Genomic DNA, 19,344 nt, shown 5'->3' with positions numbered 1-19,344 from the left:
TCACAGCTGCAGGGATGAGCTCAGTAGTATGTTCTTCTCGTCAGCTTTAGGAAACAGCCTGAGCCTGACAGCCTGACAAACCTTGCTTTATAATGAATCAATAGGTGGCGCTATCAGTAAACTATCACAGCTGTGAGTGAGAAAGTCTGATCTGTGCGTGCGCCATCCATTCAGTTCAGACCATAGACTGTCCAGACTCACTCAATTAGGAACGAACAATGTAGGCTTGCTGCTTGTGCTCGACACGCGTCTGTTTCCGGCCGGATCTGAACAAAACATTTCAAACTACGGTAAATGAATAGTTTAAATAAAGAAAACACACCATGTTTTTGTAAGTCGCACTCGCCACTACACACCAGTCCAAGCAGCAGGAGGCGGAATCAACTCCGACAGCGTTGCTGCAGGACGCACCCCAGGACGCAGCATTCCCACTGAAGTTGCTCACACTCAGCTCGGATAATGTTCGGGCTGTGAACTTGGCATTTTCAACGCACTCTCTTCAAAGTTATGGTTTTGACGCCGGTTCCCAGAATGCCGTGCACAATGTTAGGGAGACCCGATGCTTTGCCTTTGTCTATCTATGGAAAATGACTGCAGCCAACACAGACCTTTGCATTATGGTGAGGAGATGTCTTCTGACTTTCAAACCATTCAGGTAAGCGGATATTCTAACTGTATTCATTTTGTCCGGTGTTTAGTAGGCAGGATTTCTTATTAGCCTCGACCTTTGAAAAACAACTAGCCGATAGTAGCCTAATCCTATCGCTAATTAGCGATATGTCTACATTGTCTGTAATTGCAACAGCTGATGCCCATTGTACCATTAACGTTTGATGCGCAGCAAAAAAGTTTGAGGCTACCGCCCGCCAGCAGCTCACTAGTGAAAGCAAAGCAATTCAAGTAGCTCGAGACTTTAATGAAAACGCTAGCAGAGGCTACTCCTACCTGTACTCATCAAGACTTTGATAATTGACACCAATAGCATGATGTCCACGCCAATTATCCACTCATGAGGCTCCCTTTAGCCTACGTTAGTTTTTGCAGCTTTCTGAATGCAGCAGCATCATCATTGTCTATTGCAGAATTACATGGTTCAGCAGCTCTGTCATGCTGCACAACTGATTTGATATGTTCTAGTGATGTTTATACATATCTTTGGCTGGTGTGTGTGTGTGTGTGTGTGTGTGTGAGAGAGATAGAGGGAAAAGGCTTTCTGTTTGAAGGACTAGTGCCACAACAGTCAGAAGAGAGGGATAAGTTGTATTCTGCCTGAGAAGAAGACAGGGAAGCTGTGTCATGCATTGTGGAATTATGGCAGTCTGTCTTCTATAAAGAGATTGTTTCAAAACATTTACATTTGCCTGAATGGTATTCTCAGTGGAACACTTGGAGCTTGCAGACGAGCAAGTTGTAAGTTAATCAGTCCAACACCATTGTTTCAAAAGCCACTCAATAAATGTTTGCTGCTCTGCTCACTGCTCAACACCTGCAGTCTGTATTGAAATGCTGCGTTGGCTCACTGAACACCGTGCAATGCAGAAAGCCATCCATGTACTGGTTCATCTGAGATGACACAGCCAAGCGAGTCCGCTGCACGTTTGCTGACGAAATGATGGGAAATGATGTTTGATGGGTACAACATGAACTTTGCTCTCCTCCCCATCTCTCTCCTGCAGGATCTTTGTGGTGGGGATCGGCTTCTTCAGCCTGTGCTTCCTAATGACCTCCCTGGGGGGCCAGTTCTCGGCCAAGCGACCCGGAGACTCCCCCTTCACCGTGCGAGCTGAAGGTAAGCCCGCGGTGTCGCTGCGGCTCGCCAGGCTCTGATTACAGTCGCTGTGCCCCTTGATTGGCGCCGGCGGGCTGACAGGACCCCCTGAGTCTGCTCATCAGGACGCACTGCAGACTGGAGATGCTCCACACTTTTCTTTTAACACCTACACCTCTTCCCAGTGCCTAAGTAACCTTCCTTTTGACTCACATGAACTCATAAAACACACGTACAGCATTTGAGTCTTCACTATACCCCGGCGGGGGTAAAGACGTGTTTGAAATAATGTATTTCTGCTTTATTGAGGTTGTCAGCGTTAAGGGTGGAGCCCCATTAGCAGGCTGTGTACCCCGCATGGTAAATGAAGCATACCTGCAGCAGCAGTCCAGTGGAACATGGAGGGTCAACATGAACAACATCAAATAAACAAAAACATCAGCAGAACATCCCACGTCAGTGAAGAACAGAATCAATTCAGCCAGTAAGAGGATTACTACTAATAATAATACATTTGATTCAGTGCTTTTTAAGATACTCGGACGCTTTATGTCAGCTCAAGGACAGAGAAAAAGTCCAGTGACAATTGAAAGATGATATTATTAGAAGAATAAATGATATGTTCCACAGTGGCTGCAACTAAAAAGCAGGTTTTCAGGGAGCCTTTAGAAGTGGACAAAGTAGGAGCGTCCCTGAAGCACCCGAGGGAGGTCATCCCTGAGGCTGGAAGTAAACCGTGGACTGGCCTCGGCACACCTGAGACAGAGGCAGGATTAGGTCCCGACGTCCCGATGAGTGGGACTGTGATGTGTGATGTGCGACACAAAGCTTTGTAGAAGATGAGAAGGATCTGGAAGAGAGCCGTGTTTGATGGGCGACTGCTGGAGTTGCTGGAGGACACGGGCGATGTGATGACGCGAGCGCGATTCAGTGATTTGAAACGTCTTTCCTCGATGCGTCGGCTCCTTAACGAGAGCCGTGTCCGGATGACAACACTCAACCAAAGCCGTGAGTGGACGCCTGTTGGTCATGCAGAGGAAAGGTCTCTTAATGACCGGCTGTAATGCTCATTGAGGCACTTTCCAATTCCTCGATAGAATAAAAAGGCCCAGATGATCAATGAAAAACATGTGGGTAGTTGTTAGCATTGGCCCCGCCCTCACAGATCAGACAGTGAAGCAAAGCCATGCCAGAAAAAGAACCCTAAACGAATGCAGAGCTGCCGTCACTGAGAGAAATCGATTGGCTTCCTCTGTGTTTGTGCGATGTGTCTGTGAATATAAACCACACTGGCACACTGTTAGCTTTTGGACTGTTGCCTCTCACCTTCTTATCGCCGCCTGCCTGGCATAATGTTGACACGGTGTCTCATCCTCTGCGACTGTATTATCAGCCGGCGTGGACCTGCAATCTGTCACAAGACACCCCGATCCCTCCGAGAGCAGACCGCAGTTTGTTTCTCAACTTCAGTTTGTAAATGTGTGTTGTTACACTGATCTCAATGTAGAGCTACAGTATATGAATGAGGTAACGGCGAACATGTTGCCCCCACCTGACTTATGCAGCCCCCCCCTCCGGGCCACTCAGTGACATAATGTCACCTTGTGCCAGTCGCGTCCACCGGTGCACCTTTCAGTTAGTACATTTTTTAAATGTTGGCCTCTTAATTGTAGCGCACCCTTGGGGCAATCATTGCAATTTTGAAAAAGCTGGAATGCATTAGTGAGATGCATCAGGTGCATGTCATGTGGGAAATCTGAAGGACTTAGAGAGAGAGAGAGAAAAGGTAGAGAAGCTGGAGACAGGAGAGCTGTCTGATTAATTAACCACTCACAGGCTGCAGTCTAGGGAAGGCATCTGGCCCGCAGCTCATTAAACACAGCCGTGTGTGTGTGTGTGTGTGTGTGTGTGTGTGTGTGTGTGTGTGTGTGTGTGTGTGTGTGTGTGTGTGTGTGTGTGTGTGTGTGTGTGTGTGTGTGTGTGTGTGTGTGTGTGTGTGTGTGTGTGTGTGTGTGTGTGTGTGTGTGTGTGTGTGTGTGTGTGTGTGTGTGTGTGTGTGTGTGAGAGAGTAATGAACGGGCAGGGATGAGATGTTCAGTGGAGCAGCACCTTGATAGTACTAACACCCTACACACACCCAGTCAGCCTGCTCTAGCAGAGAGCTGCAGACAGCTGCTTGACTGTGGCTTTTTTGGGTGCGTGCAGACAGTGCACCTGCACTCATCGCAGCATGCTTTGCTACATGTACCCATGCACAACATGTCCACAATGTGTCATGTCCATGTCCGCACAGAGGGAGGAAGAAGGGGGTGGGGGGCACAGAGGGAGGAAGAAGGGGGTGGGGGGCACAGAGGGAGGAAGAAGGGGGTGGGGGGCACAGAGGGAGGAAGAAGGGGGTGGGGGGCACAGAGGGAGGAAGAAGGGGGTGGGGGGCACAGAGGGAGGAAGAAGGGGGTGGGGGGCACAGAGGGAGGAAGGGGGTGGGGGGCACAGAGGGAGGCAGGGGGTGGGGGGCACAGAGGGAGGAAGAAGGGGGTGGGGGGCACAGAGGGAGGAAGGGGGTGGGGGGCACAGAGGGAGGAAGGGGGTGGGGGGCACAGAGGGAGGAAGGGGGAGGGGGGCACAGAGGGAGGAAGGGGGTGGGGGGCACAGAGGGAGGAAGAAGGGGGTGGGGGGCACAGAGGGAGGAAGGGGGTGGGGGGCACAGAGGGAGGAAGAAGGGGGTGGGGGGCACAGAGGGAGAGAGGGGGTGGGGGGCACAGAGGGAGGAAGGGGTGGGGGGCACAGAGGGAGGAAGAAGGGGGTGGGGGGCACAGAGGGAGAGAGGGGGTGGGGGGCACAGAGGGAGAGAGCATTTCGACCAGAATGGGAAGCTTGAAAGGGCGACGCATTTGATGCTGGATATCTGAAAGGCACCAGAGGTGGACTGTGGCTTTCTAATCAGGGCTTTGAAGACCACCTTCACGCTGCGTCCCTTTTCCATCCATAGGGGGCGTCATGCAGCTTGGCCACCAGGAGAGAACTAAGAGCAGGACTCCTTCAGGCTTTGCAACCGTATAAATGGTTCAGACGCGACTGTTCTCTTTCTGCAAACGCCCCATTCCTCTCACTTTTCCTTTATCCATCATCTTCTAAGTGAATGGGAAAAAATGGCGATCTAGGCAAGGAAACCATTGCATCTGTAAATGAAGCTATCATCCTTTGGCAGGCTGATCATGAATGAACTCTGACCCCCTGCGTTTGTCGTGTTACATGTTGTTGTGAGCTTGCCGCAGCAGAACAGATTGTGCGTTGGAATTGCTCCGGTGTGAATAATAAAGTAACTGCCTACTGGTCGTCGGTGTCTGTCTGGGCCACTGAAGCTCAGCTGGAGTGAAGGTGAAATGTGAGCGAAGAGCTGCCTCGTCCTCCCGGGTTTAATCCATCACTGAGGGGAGTAGCGGAGCGTCAGGTGCACGCGTCGCGCCGCATCCTGTTCACCATCATCTTTTGACAGAAAGTGATGGAAGTTATTTTGTATTTCATGGCTCAGCAGTCTTCACTACCTGATGCATAAAAATGAGAACTTTATGTCATTGTTCCGAGACAAGATGTGGCAATTGCGGGTGACTATGAAAACTATGAGCTGTCAATACTTTGTCTGAATGAAAAATGGGATAAAATAATATGCTTGACTAAAGGCGCTCTCTTCCTGAATGCTTAAATGTTATGAATAAAATTATTGACCTTTTCCACTGATTTCCCCTGTGGTTACGAGTCACTGGATAAGATTCGGATTCGGCATGTGACCGCCTGCCTGGCACAGTGTGTGATCAGGAAGAGGTGACCGCCTGATTGGCGCCATGCATGATGAGGGGGAGGTGACCGCCTGATTGGCACCATGTGTGATGAGGGGGAGGTGACCGCCTGATTGGCACCATGTGTGATGAGGGGGAGGTGACCGCCTGATTGGCGCAATGCGTGACGAGGGAGAGGTGACCACCTGATTGGCGCCGTACGTGACGAGGGAGACGTGACCGCCTGCCTGGCGCCGTGCGTGACGAGGGAGAGGTGACCACCTGATGGGCGCCATGCGTGACGAGGGAGAGGTGTGTGAATAAAGGACAAGAGTTCAGTGGTCGCTGTGTCACACGCTCCCGTCACCCGGGAGAAAGAGCAAAGATTTTCTCTCGGGTTGCGAGGCGGCGATGACACGGGGGTCGTATTGATTGTTGTTTGGTCACTCGTGATAGGCAGTGACACTTGACAAGGTTCAGTCGCAAACAGGTTTTCATTTCCTGGAGTGTGTTATTGCGATTTATTGCAGTCAGACTCAGCATCCATCCTTTACTTAAAAAGCACCTTTTGGTAGGTATGTAAGGGGGATCTACAGTGAGGCAGGGCTGGACAATACTGACACAATCAAAATGCACAATATTTTAGACCGAATACCTCGATAATGTTCCTGGGGTCCACACATAACATAAACACATGACAACAGATAAGACACACACAAAATTAATTGGGGATGAGTATTTGTGCTTTCAGAATAATTATTTTACACACATTTAGAAAATGAGGAATGATCCTAAAGCTTAATTTATACTTATTATAAAGTGTCGCTCAGCACATGGTCGCAGACGAAAAATAAAGTGTCGCTCATGGTGTTGCATTTATACTTCAGAGGACGTTCGCCTCGGTTCAACGGTCACACAACGGTCACACAACGGTCACACTCGAACGCTATAAGCAGCTGCAGACAGCCAAAGAGAGGGAACGAAATGCACAGTGAAACCACCTCGGAGGCAAGATGTAACGTACTTGGCTGCAGCCGCATATAAACAACACACAACCACACAACTCACCTCCTCTCTCTCTCTGGGAACAACAAGGAAGTCAAGCGCGTCCCGTCTATATAGCTAATCAGACTTGCGCGATACTATGACGTAGTCAGCGACACTAGTAATTTCACCAGGTAGCAGACACTGCTCGCCGACACTTGAAAGTGTCGACTCAAGTCCTCATTTCTGTCGGCGACCGTTTCAAAAGTGTCGGCAGACGAAGCATAAATTGGGCTTAAGTCATCACAGTAATGTGTAATCAGTAAAACGAATATGGATATAATGAGCAGGTACAGCCAATTGTACTCAGCCATTTAATTCAGCAACAGGCTGATGAGTTCAGAAAATTGTATCACTTGTATCACACGAACAAGTAGCATTTAAGTCATTTCACAATTATTATTTACATGTAGAGCGTATTTGCCTCAGATTAGAGTTGCCACAATTTACTATTTTGTCGTTTGTGAACTGGATGACTGAGAAATAAGTTAGGTGTTAGTATGTGAGTGTAGACCTTTCAGCAGATTAAATTATCCTCTGAGAGACCCAGAGTGAAATTAAGCGCTACATGATTTTTGATCCAAAGCGTTTCTGTAAATGAGCTGTCATTATAAAGCTGTATTGCCTCAGTCTGATGCTGTGTTGTAGCATTGTGCAACCTTGACTGAATAATCGCATGATAGCGACATGGTATGTAGCTCTCCAGGCGCTGATTGATTGTCATTGCTGATCCTATTCACAGCCAACCTGGCTGGGCCCTAAGCCAGGCCCTAAGCTAGGCCCTAAACCAGGCCCTAAGCTAGGCCCTAAACCAGGCCCTAAGCCAGGCCTAACCATGTGTTGAAGCGTTAACATGATGCATCAAACAACAATGCCGTAAAGCCGTTGGCTGTAAAGTGGGTCAGGAAGTTCACTCATAGGCCTTGGAGTAGGTATAGTCAGAGCCATATAGAACTCCATATAGAACTCTGGATTAAGCAGCACTGTTGAGTTGCAGCAAAATAGACAGTTTGTGTTGTACTCTGAAAGGGTTTTTCCCCCCTTGAATCAATTTGTACATTATCAGCTTGATTTTAGCATGCAAAAGTAGCGCGAGACCCATTCCTGGCTGTTCATTGGCTAATGAGTCTTGCATTTTGGTCCTCCACTCACGCCACTCTCTCTCTAGAGGACACTAGGTATAGTAACATCTATTCTTCTTCGGGTGTTTTTTGGGGTGTTTCTGGTGTGAAAACAGGAAGTACATTGTTTATGCAAATGCTCGTCATGTTTTTCATGGTTCTGCACAAACGGAGTAGAGCGACGGAGAGCGGGAGAGAGAAACTATGCACCTCATATCCTGGCAAATTGTCGCACGCTGTGACACTGTTTTTGTGTGTATGTGAATGGGACTACAATGGGGCGTGTATTTAATAACGGCTGCTAAATCAGCAGACTGTGTGTTCTGTGCTTGAGTCAGCCATTCTTTGCCTCCTCTGATGCCAGGTGTGCTTTTCTATGTTCGCCAGAAAAACCGGCGCCCGCGTGTATCAAACGCTGAATGGCAATAAGGCTTGGCGCTGCACTGTACTTAATCGACGAAAGCAAAAGCGCTGCAGTATTTCAGAACACGCAGTATAAGCAGACATCATCCTCACACCTCCTACCCGACACGTCTGTTGATGTCTGTACACTGCGGCGCGGCGGGGGGGAGAAGAAGGAGATGGATGGGAGATAAGTGGGGGAAGAGAGGCGGAGAAGCACAGATTGAAAATAACATTAAAAAAAAAACACAGTGCACATAGTTTCACCGGCTTCTCCCCGGCTGCCTGTCAGGCACACTGAGCGGCCGGGGCTGCAGGGAGAAGTGACAGAGGTTGTCTGCTCTAATAGGACCTGGATCTGGCAGCTCCCCCGCAGGCGCCAAAGGGAAGAGCAACTCAATCTCAATCAGCCCTTTCCGTAATGACTATTTGGATTAGGAGTGAGAGCACAGGAAGAGGGTTGGGCTCGATGCGTGTGTGAGTGGGGAGTGGTGGAGCGTAGGGCTAGTGGCTCCCCAACTGGGCTACTTGCAGGTACTACAGGGGCTACTTGAGAGAGAGGGGAAATGGACAAATGAATGTAAGAATAAGTCATGAAAATAAATGAAATGCTAAAATAAATCTGCTCAGGAGCAGCGTTGGAAGTAACAGAATACATGCTTTCAGAATACAGTATTTAAAATGCAAAATATGAGTAACTATATTCCATTACAGTTTAAATAGGTGGTATTCTGAATACAGTTACTTTCTTTAAAAATAGAATACTTGAAGGGAATACCTTTTTACCAATTTATTTTGTTTTATTTGCTGTAAAATTCATATGAAGCACGCAAGTTGTGCGTGCGCCTGCTGCTATACTCTGGTGGATTTGCATTTATCTTATCAGTGGCAGGACAAAACATACCACATTGGTTACATCCTTGCATACACTCTTGGAAGGATATAGGCAGGGCCGTGCAGAGACCCTTAGAGGCAGGGCCGTGCAGAGACCCTTAGAGGCAGGGCCGTGCAGAGACCCTTAGAGGGGCAGAGGCTCAAAATAAAAAAAGGGCACAACACCGCGGGCGGTTTCACTGTTGCTGATCCGCCAGTCAGTCGGAGCTCGGCAGCTGGGCAGTGGGCAGGATGGCAAAGGAATGACCCGCCCATCTCTGCCTCTGATTGGCGCAGGAGATGAGGAGAGAACGGAGCAATCTAGTAGAGAGAGTGGTGTCCGCGGAGGACCAAAATGCGTGACTCAGTAGCCAATGAATAGCCAGGAAGGGGGGCCCGCGCTAAGTTTGAATGCTATAATAAAGCTGGTAATATACAATTTGATTCTTTAAACGTCTGACCCTTTCAAAGTACATCACAAACTGTCCATTTTGCTGCAACTCGACAGCGCTGCTTAATCCAGAACCTTACTTCCGGGAACTCTTGAGAGTAAAAAACTGGTCCATTGGACTGAATGGAGATGTCACAACTCTTGTATATATACGGCTCTGGGAGAGGAGATATTGCTAAATTGTTATTTATTGTTATAAGTTCTTGAAGGGTGTTGGGCATGCCTTCACTGTAACCCCCCTGCCCCCGCCCCCCCAAAAAAGGGCACTTTGGGCATCAGGGGAAAATGGGCAGGTGCTCGGGCACCCCTAGCACCCCCCTCTGCACGTGCCTGGATATAAGTTTACCCAGCTCAGTGTCTGTCATTCACATGAAGCCTCTACAACAGTTAATTACATAATCAATTTCCAAAGATGGGACACGAGTTTTGCCAATCTTACTTCTTTTCAGTTCACTGGCAGGCCGAGATATACAGTATGATATCTATTTATTAGTGTAACATTCTGTGCAAATCCTTAAGTAGGCCAACTACACTGAGGCCTACGTATGAGGGGATTTTAACACAAGAAAATGTCTCTTTTGGAAAATTAATGACAGTGAAATTTGGTGAGGCGGCTGCATCATAACTGTCGGGTTTTTTAATTTAAGATTGTGACAGATTGGCTCATAAGACTTAATGACTTGCCTGCTGAAATAATGGTGAAATAAAAAAATAAAGCATAAATAAATGCCCATATTGCACTTTTATGACGGTCTATAAGCAGCCTGGTGACTGCACTCACGAACAGGTGGCGGTTTTGACTTAGTCAAGATTGTGACACATTGGCTCTGTCTTCCTCTCTCTCTCAAAAAAGAAGAAGCTAGCTGATGAATATCAGACTTCAAGCTAAATTCACACCTGTCACCACATTGGGGGGTGGTGACAGGGTTTACCACACAGGGAAATGAGAAAGATAACAAAGTAGCTTTAGAGAGCCAAAGTGGAATGTCACTTCCTGCTTCAGCACTGTACCAGAGATTTTCATCCACCATTTATTTTCCCATAGACATTTCGTAAAATGCTTATAAAAATAGTTTTACTTGTTCAAACCAAACTGTTCAGATATATTTAGAAACAGGAGAGATCGCATAACATTTCACCAAAACTTTAAAAAAAATGCAGGTTTAAAGATCCCCCCCCCCCCTCCCAATGTTTTAAGTTTTGGTCCGAGTGAAATTTTCTATGGTCTCTCCCGATCACCATAAATCATAAATCATAAATCATCATCATAAATCACCCTCTACTGGCATTTAAATTCAATTCTTCTGCCTTTGTTTCAGTTTGTCTCATCCACCTGCGTGCTGCTGTAATTACCATTATGAAACCATGTGTTCCACATACTGTGAAGGCGACCGCTTCTGCTCAACACACCTGCATCACACCCAACTACTGAAATGTGATTCTTCTGCGTTCATGGCTCTGAGAATGACTGAACAAGCAGTTGTTTTTCCCAGTTGTTTACTGTGACAACGCTGGCATTAAATCTCTCTGCCTCCTACCTCAGAAATGGCTCTTTACCTCCCCACACTGCCCACCGGCAAATGCCACCTGTCATACACAGACACAGACGCACGCACAAGCGCAAATGTGACTAACTCTCTCTCTCTCTCTCTCTCTCTCTCTCCCTCCCCCTCTCTCCCCCTCTCTCACTCTCTCTCACACGGTTGGCAGGTATTGATTTTGCCTCACATGGAAATAATGACATTTTATCTGTGCGCACATCAGAGTTAAGGTTTCCTTCAAATAATTTTTTTTGCACAAAACACCCTTAAGTCATCTCCCTAAGATTTCCTTAAAATTTGCAAGTGATTTTATTTGAAAGAAACCTTAATTCGGACTTTAAGGAAGATCTTAACTCGAGGTGTTTTGCGCAAACCGGCCCCTGACCTTGAAGAGTGTGCGCCTGCTGTTTGAAACAAATGGTTGACTCTTCATCCAGGTAGTAAAACCATCATCTGAGGATAGGGGCAGGCCAGGCAGGGTGTAGTGACCCTCCCTGCAGAGAGCATGTCCTCCCTGCCACAGTGCCACAGAGTGTCTGCCTAAACACACACACCCCGCACGGGGACGAGGTCATGAGATGAGGTGGTACCACTCTGTCAAAGGCACAGTCGTTATGTGTAGACTGGCATGTCGGCGTGATTCCTCCATCCCGCTTTGTGCTTGAAGTGGTGTCTGGATTAGCGCCTTCAGACAGGAACACACGATTAGTATTCTCACGCGCGCACTGTGCTTTCAAATCGATTTCTTTTAGATGACATTTCCATGAAGCTGGGATATTGCTTTTTTTCAGGGTCATTTACCCATTTTGATCATTTTCCTTTTTCTCCGGCCCCCTGAGAAACAAATGATGAGTATCGCTATTTAAATGTAAACACCTCCAGCCCATAACAGCAAACTGTGCCTGTGAAGGACTTGCTTTGCTGTTGGGGCTTTGAATAAAACATATCAGTGAGATGAGCGGTCTCAGGGCTGCTTCAAGGCATAGGCCGTGTGGCCGGTTGCCGAGGGCGCCTCGGTCACCAGGGGCGCCGTGTGCTGGTCGCCCAGATGCGTAACGGCCGACATTACTGTCTTTCAGAGGCTGTAGTAGGCACATTTTTAAAGCTAGGTGGATTCATGTGATGATGCTGATGATGATGATGATGATGAGGATGATTCAAGATTGATTTAATAGCCATAGTGAGTAAACATGTTACAAACGAGGAATTTGTCTTTGTGCAGTATGCAGCGCAGCGATCACAGCAATAGCAAAATATGGAGCAGTCAGAAAGGCAATCTTCAAATTATTAATTATAATCTCACCTAAGGCACCAAAATGGCTAGAGCCCTGAGAGGTAGGGCTGCACAATTAATCGTATTTTCATCGTCATCGCAATATGAACATGCGATGCAATATGAACAAAGACAGCCTGAAACGCAATGAATAACAAAAGTGTAAAGTTTTATTTACATGTGTCATGCATTCACACTCGGCGTGTGATCATTTTGTCTTGTGTTGTAAATCCAGCATACACCTTTCCCTTGTAACAGTGCGCTCCGCCGCTCTGCCAAAGCCCAAACACGCTGTGTGTAGTTTCAGCTAGAGTCAGTGTGTATTTCATATCTTTATTCAGTGGGCATAGGCTATGTTTGGGGTCTATCTTAGCATTCTTAAAGCAGAAAGACATAGGAACTGTATAGCTAATATGCATACTTTAATATTTGTTTATTTATCGCAAGTCGTATCGTCATCGCTATATTGAACAATGTTATCGCACATCGCACATTTTCCTCATATCGTGCAGGCCTACTGAGAGGTCTCACAGATTAACATTCACATCTCAGAGTCACAGACCTGTTCATTTAGCATTGATAATCCATAGCTAAATGCCATAGCTTGATCAATAAAATGTATCCTCATTACATAAATCTCCCCCGCGCTGGCCTTATTAGCTCATTAGCCCTCTGACAGTATCGCAGCCATTCACTTACTGGATACATCAGTAGTTTATTGGCTCAGATGGGTCCCAGGAAATGTCTTAGCAGCCATTCTCTCTAGGCATATCATTATAAAGTGTGTATGCAACTTTCCTAAAGATGACATTTCCATGAAGCTGGGATATTGCTTTTTTTCAGGGTCATTTACCCATTTTGATCTTTTTCCTTTTTCTCCGGCCCCCTGTGAAACAAATGATGAGTATTAAATGTAAACACCTCCAGCCCATAACAGCAATCTGTGCCTGTGAAGGACTTGCTTTGCAAGTGATCTGAAAGTAATACAATGCATTTGCATAGTAAAAGTGTTGCTCACTTGCAATCAAAATAGTTAGGTTATGTAGTAGTGTACATATACCTGCGTTCATTGTGAATTTTGTAGTGGATATTGCATCTATTCTCCATTGTCTTGTCTTCAGTAGTGGCCAGTGGGGTTTCTGCAGCACGCTACAGTAAAACAATGTCAATCTGCTGCCAGGCCATGTGAAGCCAGGGAGTCCCTCGTGAGGCGGTTGTTTATGAGCGGCCGCTCGGCGTCTGCTCGGCACGCGACAGGCTACAGTACAAATGGTGATCTAATTGGAATTTGTTCATAAAATCGATTGTGCTGTGGCACTTTGGAAATGGAGTCGTTAAAGGAGATTAGCTGCTGTTAAATGGGCCCTTTATTAACCAGCAGATGAGGAATGACACAGGAGGCCATTAGAACATACTACAATCAGCTGTCCCTCCCTGCACCGCTGTCTGCGGGCCGGACTCTGCCTCGGAAAAAACGCATTAGCCGGAGTCACCCCAAGGGGGCAAGCCGGGAAGCATGGGTAGAAGGAAGCCTGATGAACAGTTGATTGCAAACATATATAAAGCACAGTTACAAACGCACTGTGTAGAAAGGGTGTTAGTCGCCATCATGATGACGTGTGTGTGTGTGAGGAACGTTATTGTGAGGAAATGTGTGTATTCCGTCACACACCGTGTCCCAGAGGCTGTGTCTACTGTGGCAACTGTAGCAAATGCACTGAATCCTCAAGTCTCCATTTGAAGCCTCAGTCTTTTCTGCTCCTTACATTATTACACCATCTCCTTACATATCCTGCATCATATCATAGATCCTGTGTCATCCTGTGCCTTATTGTAAAAGTGCCAGTGTAAAGCCAGGAGATCTGGAGGGGAACTCATTTTGTCACTGTCTTCCTATCTGCCGCCGCAAAAAACGGCTGCCTCGCTGTTGATTTATTCATAGGGACATGGGATCCTGAGGCCAGTTTGACTGAAGATGTTCTCGGGTTGACAGCCTGAGACAGGAAGTATGTCCAGGTGACAATAAAGGGAAGAGACTTAATGAGATAACTCCTCTCTTCCTAATACAATTACCTTTTGGGTGAAGGCATTCCATAGTAACGTCCCTTCATAAGCCTTGTTCTTGATGCTGACTGCTTCTCTGTCCTCTCTTAAACGCATCATTATTCCCCAAATCGTGGATTTTTGTCTTGATTACCCCCTCCCCCCCCCCATGTAACTCCATGTTTTCTTCTGACAAAGGTGACTTTCTCCTGGACTGTGACAAATGAACTGTGACAGTGGGAAGTGAGTCATGCACTTTCTAAAAGCCTAATGCGATTGATGGGGGAACACAGAGGTGAGGCTCTGTTTCACTCACAGTCTCATTTTGTGGCCGTTTGTCATGTGTACCATTTTTCTCAAGGGTTCAGTTCGCAAATTGACTCTCAGGAGGAGTGATGTCATTCTCTCGTTTTGACTTCTTCGTCGAGATCCTGACAAATTATAAACCTAAACTTGCGAAGCTTTTCGTCATTTTGATTCTGATGCAGTCGTTTGTTAATAATCACACTCCGCTCCGCCGCTCCGAGCTCTGTTCTGACCTTGGTGTCTGTAGCTGCAGGCGTTTTAATTGACCAGGTGTTCGCTAACGGCGTCATTGTAGCCCGCCACCACTCAGGCCGCGAGTAATTGGAGCCAAGAGAGAAGGCAAAAAAGCACCACTGTCAGACTCATTTGCCCCTTCCTGTGAGCTGCTGCTTTACTAATGAAGGACAGGAGAAGAGAGGATGATGTCACTGAAGGTTAAATGGGACATAGAATAAATGGATTTAAAATGCAACCTTCGTTGGCTCTTTGTCCCTTTTGGTGTAGCCTTATACATTTCAGAAAAAAACATATTTGAAATCATTTAGACTTAATTTGCTGTAGTGCGCTGTTAGTGAGACCTTTCCCCCTCCTCTCTCTGCTGTTTTCTCCTTAATTGCTTTTCACTTTGACATTCCCTCACACCTCCACCATCGCTCACCATCTCTATTATTGGTATTAACAAGTCTAGACTTTGCTACATTTACCTGTGTGTGTGTGTGTGTGTGTGTGTGCCTGTGTTTTCAGTGCTCGGTGGCCCGGAGTCTCGCGGAGTACTGAGGAAAATCAGCGACATGCTGGAGGTGATTATGAAGAGGATGGACACTCTGTCTAAACTGAGTAACGCCACCGACTCCCACAGACTGGAGGAGCTCAGCTCGGCCCTGGACAGGTACAACACTGGACCCGCCTGCCTGCATGTTGCTGACGCTGTAAATGGGGACTGGTGGCCCAAAGGTTAGAGAAGTGAGCTTGTGACCGGAAGGTTGTCTGTTCGAGCCCCACGACCGGCAGGATAAATCTGGTAGTCCAAACAAATTCATAGTAACTAATTGTTCATATGGAAAGAATAGTATGTTATATTTGTCATAACTGACAGCTTCGACTGCTGACTTCCTGCAGTCTTCTTCAGAGATGTCACGTGATGTTACTGTGACGTGTCATATGGCTGGTTTATGTAGATTGCAGGAAGTCGGCAGTCAAAACTGTCAGGTATAACAAATATAACATACTAGTCTTTCCATATGAACAATTAGTTACTAGGATAAATCTGAGTGGGGAAAGTAACGACAAGCGCTTAGTTTACCCCTCCCTCATTACCGCCACTGAGGTGCCCTTGAGCAAGGCCCTTAACCTCAACCGCTGAGCTGCCCAGTGGCCAGCATATGAGACTGTGGTTGTGTGTAGGCCTACTGGTCAGCCTTTAGGTATGAGTGTGTGAGTGTGAGCAGGGCCCACTTGAAAACGAGATGGGAATCTAAATGTGTTGTTACCCCGGATAAATAAAGATAAATAAATAAATAAACAAAAAATAATAATAATGTGTTACTCTGAAACAGAGCCTGGAGACAAGAGAGACAGCTCCCTTTGTAGGCAAACACCTTTTGAATTGGCTACTGGAATGCAAAAGACAATGATGCACAGGGAATATTTGGATTCCCATGGAAGTTTCAGGGGCAGGTACAGTACTGTAGCACAGAGGCTTCACAGAGAATCGCAGCAGCCTGTGAAGAAATGACTAGAGCTGTATTGAACTATGCTGTGGAAAATGTCACAACATTGTTGTGGAAAATGTCACAACAGGAATAGCAATGTGTTTTAGGTCCACCTGTGTTCTAGGGTGAGCAAATGAAACGTTAATTGGGGTCACATACCTAAAAATACGATTGGTCGTCTACTCTAGGAGGCAGTCACTACATGGTGTTGTCAGTGGCAGTAGAAAGGTGTGTAAACAGGCAGCATTTGCCAGGGAAGAGCTGCAGCTGAAAGGTTGTCGAGGCTTGAAGTGGTGGGCAGAAAGCCCTGCGATTTGTGCTTCAGCTTGGCTGTCAAGCAAAGGAAAAGAAACGCTGCCTACAGCAACGGTAAGAAAAAGCATGGAGAGTTCACCAAGAGTTGAGGGAAGGGAGGAGAGCCAAGTGCGGAGCCCTGGGGCATCCCAGCTGAGGAGGCTGCAATGCCCCAGCAGGCAGTGAAAGGGACCCTTGCCATGGAACCTTGTGTTGAGGTAGATGCTGTGTGTTGGAATAAACCCCACCCCCTTTTCCCCTGGATAGCAGGAGAAACGCAGACTGTCAGAAAAGAAGAGGAAGAGGAGAGGGGGTAGTGGAAGGCGAGGGGCGGGGTGGTCTTCCTGGACGAGTTGAAGCTGCCATCCCAGAGTAGTAGTGTGCTGACGTCGCCATGGCAACAGGCCTTTTCTCATACTCGCTGGCGCTCCGGGTTTGAGAAGAGAGGTTTTTCTTCTGCCTCCGCTGTCCACATCCCTCCTGGACATCTCAGTTTCTAACATCGCCTGCCTGGCTGACCCTCACAACCTGGACACATCTCCTCCTCCCACATCCACTGCAAGAAAGCCTACCGTGTAGCAGCCACAAATGTAATGCTAACTTCCCATGATACAGTCAAAGTAATTGTGATAAGTTGTGCCAGTTATAATGTTGCCAGCCACGAGACAACTGCACACAATGAACAGTGACAGGAGAACGACCTGGCATGATTCCTATTTTCCACAAGCCCAGGGGATCATATTTGTTGTACCCTGGCCAGAACTGTGCATAATATTTTGCCTGCACTTGATATTCTGCTCCTATAATTGAATTTTCTCCACCAAAATGTGCTGTGCAAAAACTCTTAGTCATGTTAATCTAACAATGGTTTAATTGGCCTCTCAGGGACTGATGTTACAACAGGGGGGAAAAACGAGCAAATAGTTCTAAAGGCAACTTAATGGTGCTAATAGTTCTCTGGGTATTTCCTGGCTTCATTTCACCTCCCTCAGGGGATTAAAATGTCAGTATAGGCTTAGGGGGCAGGAGTGAGCTGAGAGAGCCAGGGAAGCCTTTGCCCACCTATAGGGGGCAGGAGTGAGCCGAGAGAGGGTATATTGTTGAAAAAGTGGTTAGACTATCTGACTGGCTTCTTGCTCCTTAATACTGGATTGTGTGTGTGTGTGTGTGTGTGTGTGTATTTGTTCTGGCCTTAAGGGTGTGAACAGGAGATGATGGCTACTGTACCTCTTGCCTCCAGTGCACTACATGCTCCTCAAATGAAATTGAATTTGAGTTCAGGAAATCAGGATTATGTAAACTTATGCACAATTGTGTTGCTTTCCCCTGGCGCGCACACACACAAAATGGAATGACAGAGTTCGACTGTGTTTATGTGCAAAAGTTCAAAGACTTGTGTTTCACTTTAGTTGTTGCATGTCACATGCTCAAATCCTTCTGGATAGACGATCTAAAAGCATGAAGGAAAACAAGCAGACTTTTAACTGACTAATTGACTTTGGAACTCATTCATTTGCTGGCCTCTTCTTTCCCAAGAATCTTTCATAATTCATTGCATAAATCCATTTGCTATTAATGCAGTCCGCTGCCATGCATTCCAAAGGCGTTAGCTAATGCTAAAGTATCTGCCCACTTTCCTTTCAAGGCTCTTTGTTGAGGCTCTGCTTGCTGCTTTGGTGTTTGTACCTTGGAAATTGTTTCTCACACCATGGCTTGCTTTCCAAAATGGGTCGTGGGCTTGTTTCTGGTGAGACCCCCTCATAACAAGAGTTGCAACACAGTATGTTTTGATAAGCCTTTTGCTGTTGCTCTAATAGGCTCTAACATGTAAAGGACAGTTTATAGTACAACTATTTATGATTTATGATGTTCAACAATAAGATCATCTTGAACTGTAGCAACTGCAACAACTGGAGACTGAAGTTGACATTGGCCAATCCTGGCGCTTGCTGAGAAGCTGAGAGCTTTCTGGAAAGCCCGACACGCAGCTCGAGCGCAGCGCTGCATTCTCAGCGCTTGCTGAGAAGCTGAGAGCTTTCTGCAAAGCCCGACACCAACTAACGTTACGGGGTTAAATGCGGGGTTAACAGCCTTTTTTTGCAAAGAAGACATTAGCCCGCGTCTATTCTTGTACAAAACATAATTTTCTGCGAAGTATTAGTAAAGTTATAAGCGAAGATCGATTCACAAGGATCTGACAGCTGTCTCCGCCATTTGTTTTTTCTACATTGTCATTTGAGGTAACCAAAGCCTTTTAGTAAGAGAGTTGCCATGGCAACTCATAACCCATGGCCATGGTTATTAGAGTGGGTTACGGGATTTATACAATGGCTGTGAACCAATCAGATTGCTTGATTTGAGAGAGCCGTTTTATAATGTACAGTATCTCACTCCATTATATACTGTACAGTATCTTGGCTCTTGATTATTTTGCCAACACAGCTTTCAAGCCACAGAAGTCAAGTGCAGCGAAACACATTTGCTAACAACCTAATTGTCCTCCTTTCTTATTTTGCCCAGGGACACACTTTAATATGCTGAGTCCATTTTTTATCTCGACAAATAAATTGTCTGTCAGTGTTTAAAAGCCTTTTCTATTTCACGCTTCAAGTTCTACACAATTAGCATTTCTTCAGCTTCTTCAGGCTCATTGTCAAGGGTGAAAAACAAACGCAACAAATACCACTGGATTGAAGGAAGCCATGAAGAAATGCATATAATGACCCCTTTCTTTTGAAGG

At 46.6% G+C, this 19,344-nt stretch overlaps 1 protein-coding gene across 1 annotated transcript in view; it reads left to right on the top strand.

The window, feature by feature from the left end:
- Positions 1–587: 587 nt before the first annotated feature.
- The window catches only part of mgat5b (alpha-1,6-mannosylglycoprotein 6-beta-N-acetylglucosaminyltransferase B), a gene marked incomplete at both ends in the record, with an annotated part of 78,758 nt that continues 60,001 nt past the window's right edge, over positions 588–19,344 (top strand). Inside the window, 3 exons of the mRNA XM_083648722.1 lie at positions 588–655; positions 1,677–1,789; positions 15,343–15,487. Coding sequence (XP_083504848.1) covers positions 588–655; positions 1,677–1,789; positions 15,343–15,487 — 326 coding nt within the window. The remainder of the gene's footprint in view (positions 656–1,676; positions 1,790–15,342; positions 15,488–19,344) is intronic.

The sequence above is a fragment of the Poromitra crassiceps genome (assembly GCF_964638095.1).
Source record: "Poromitra crassiceps genome assembly, chromosome: 13".
Lineage (NCBI taxonomy): Eukaryota > Metazoa > Chordata > Actinopteri > Beryciformes > Melamphaidae > Poromitra > Poromitra crassiceps.
The sequence above is the reverse complement of the archived record's forward strand: the minus strand, read 5'-3'. Positions and strand labels throughout refer to the sequence as shown.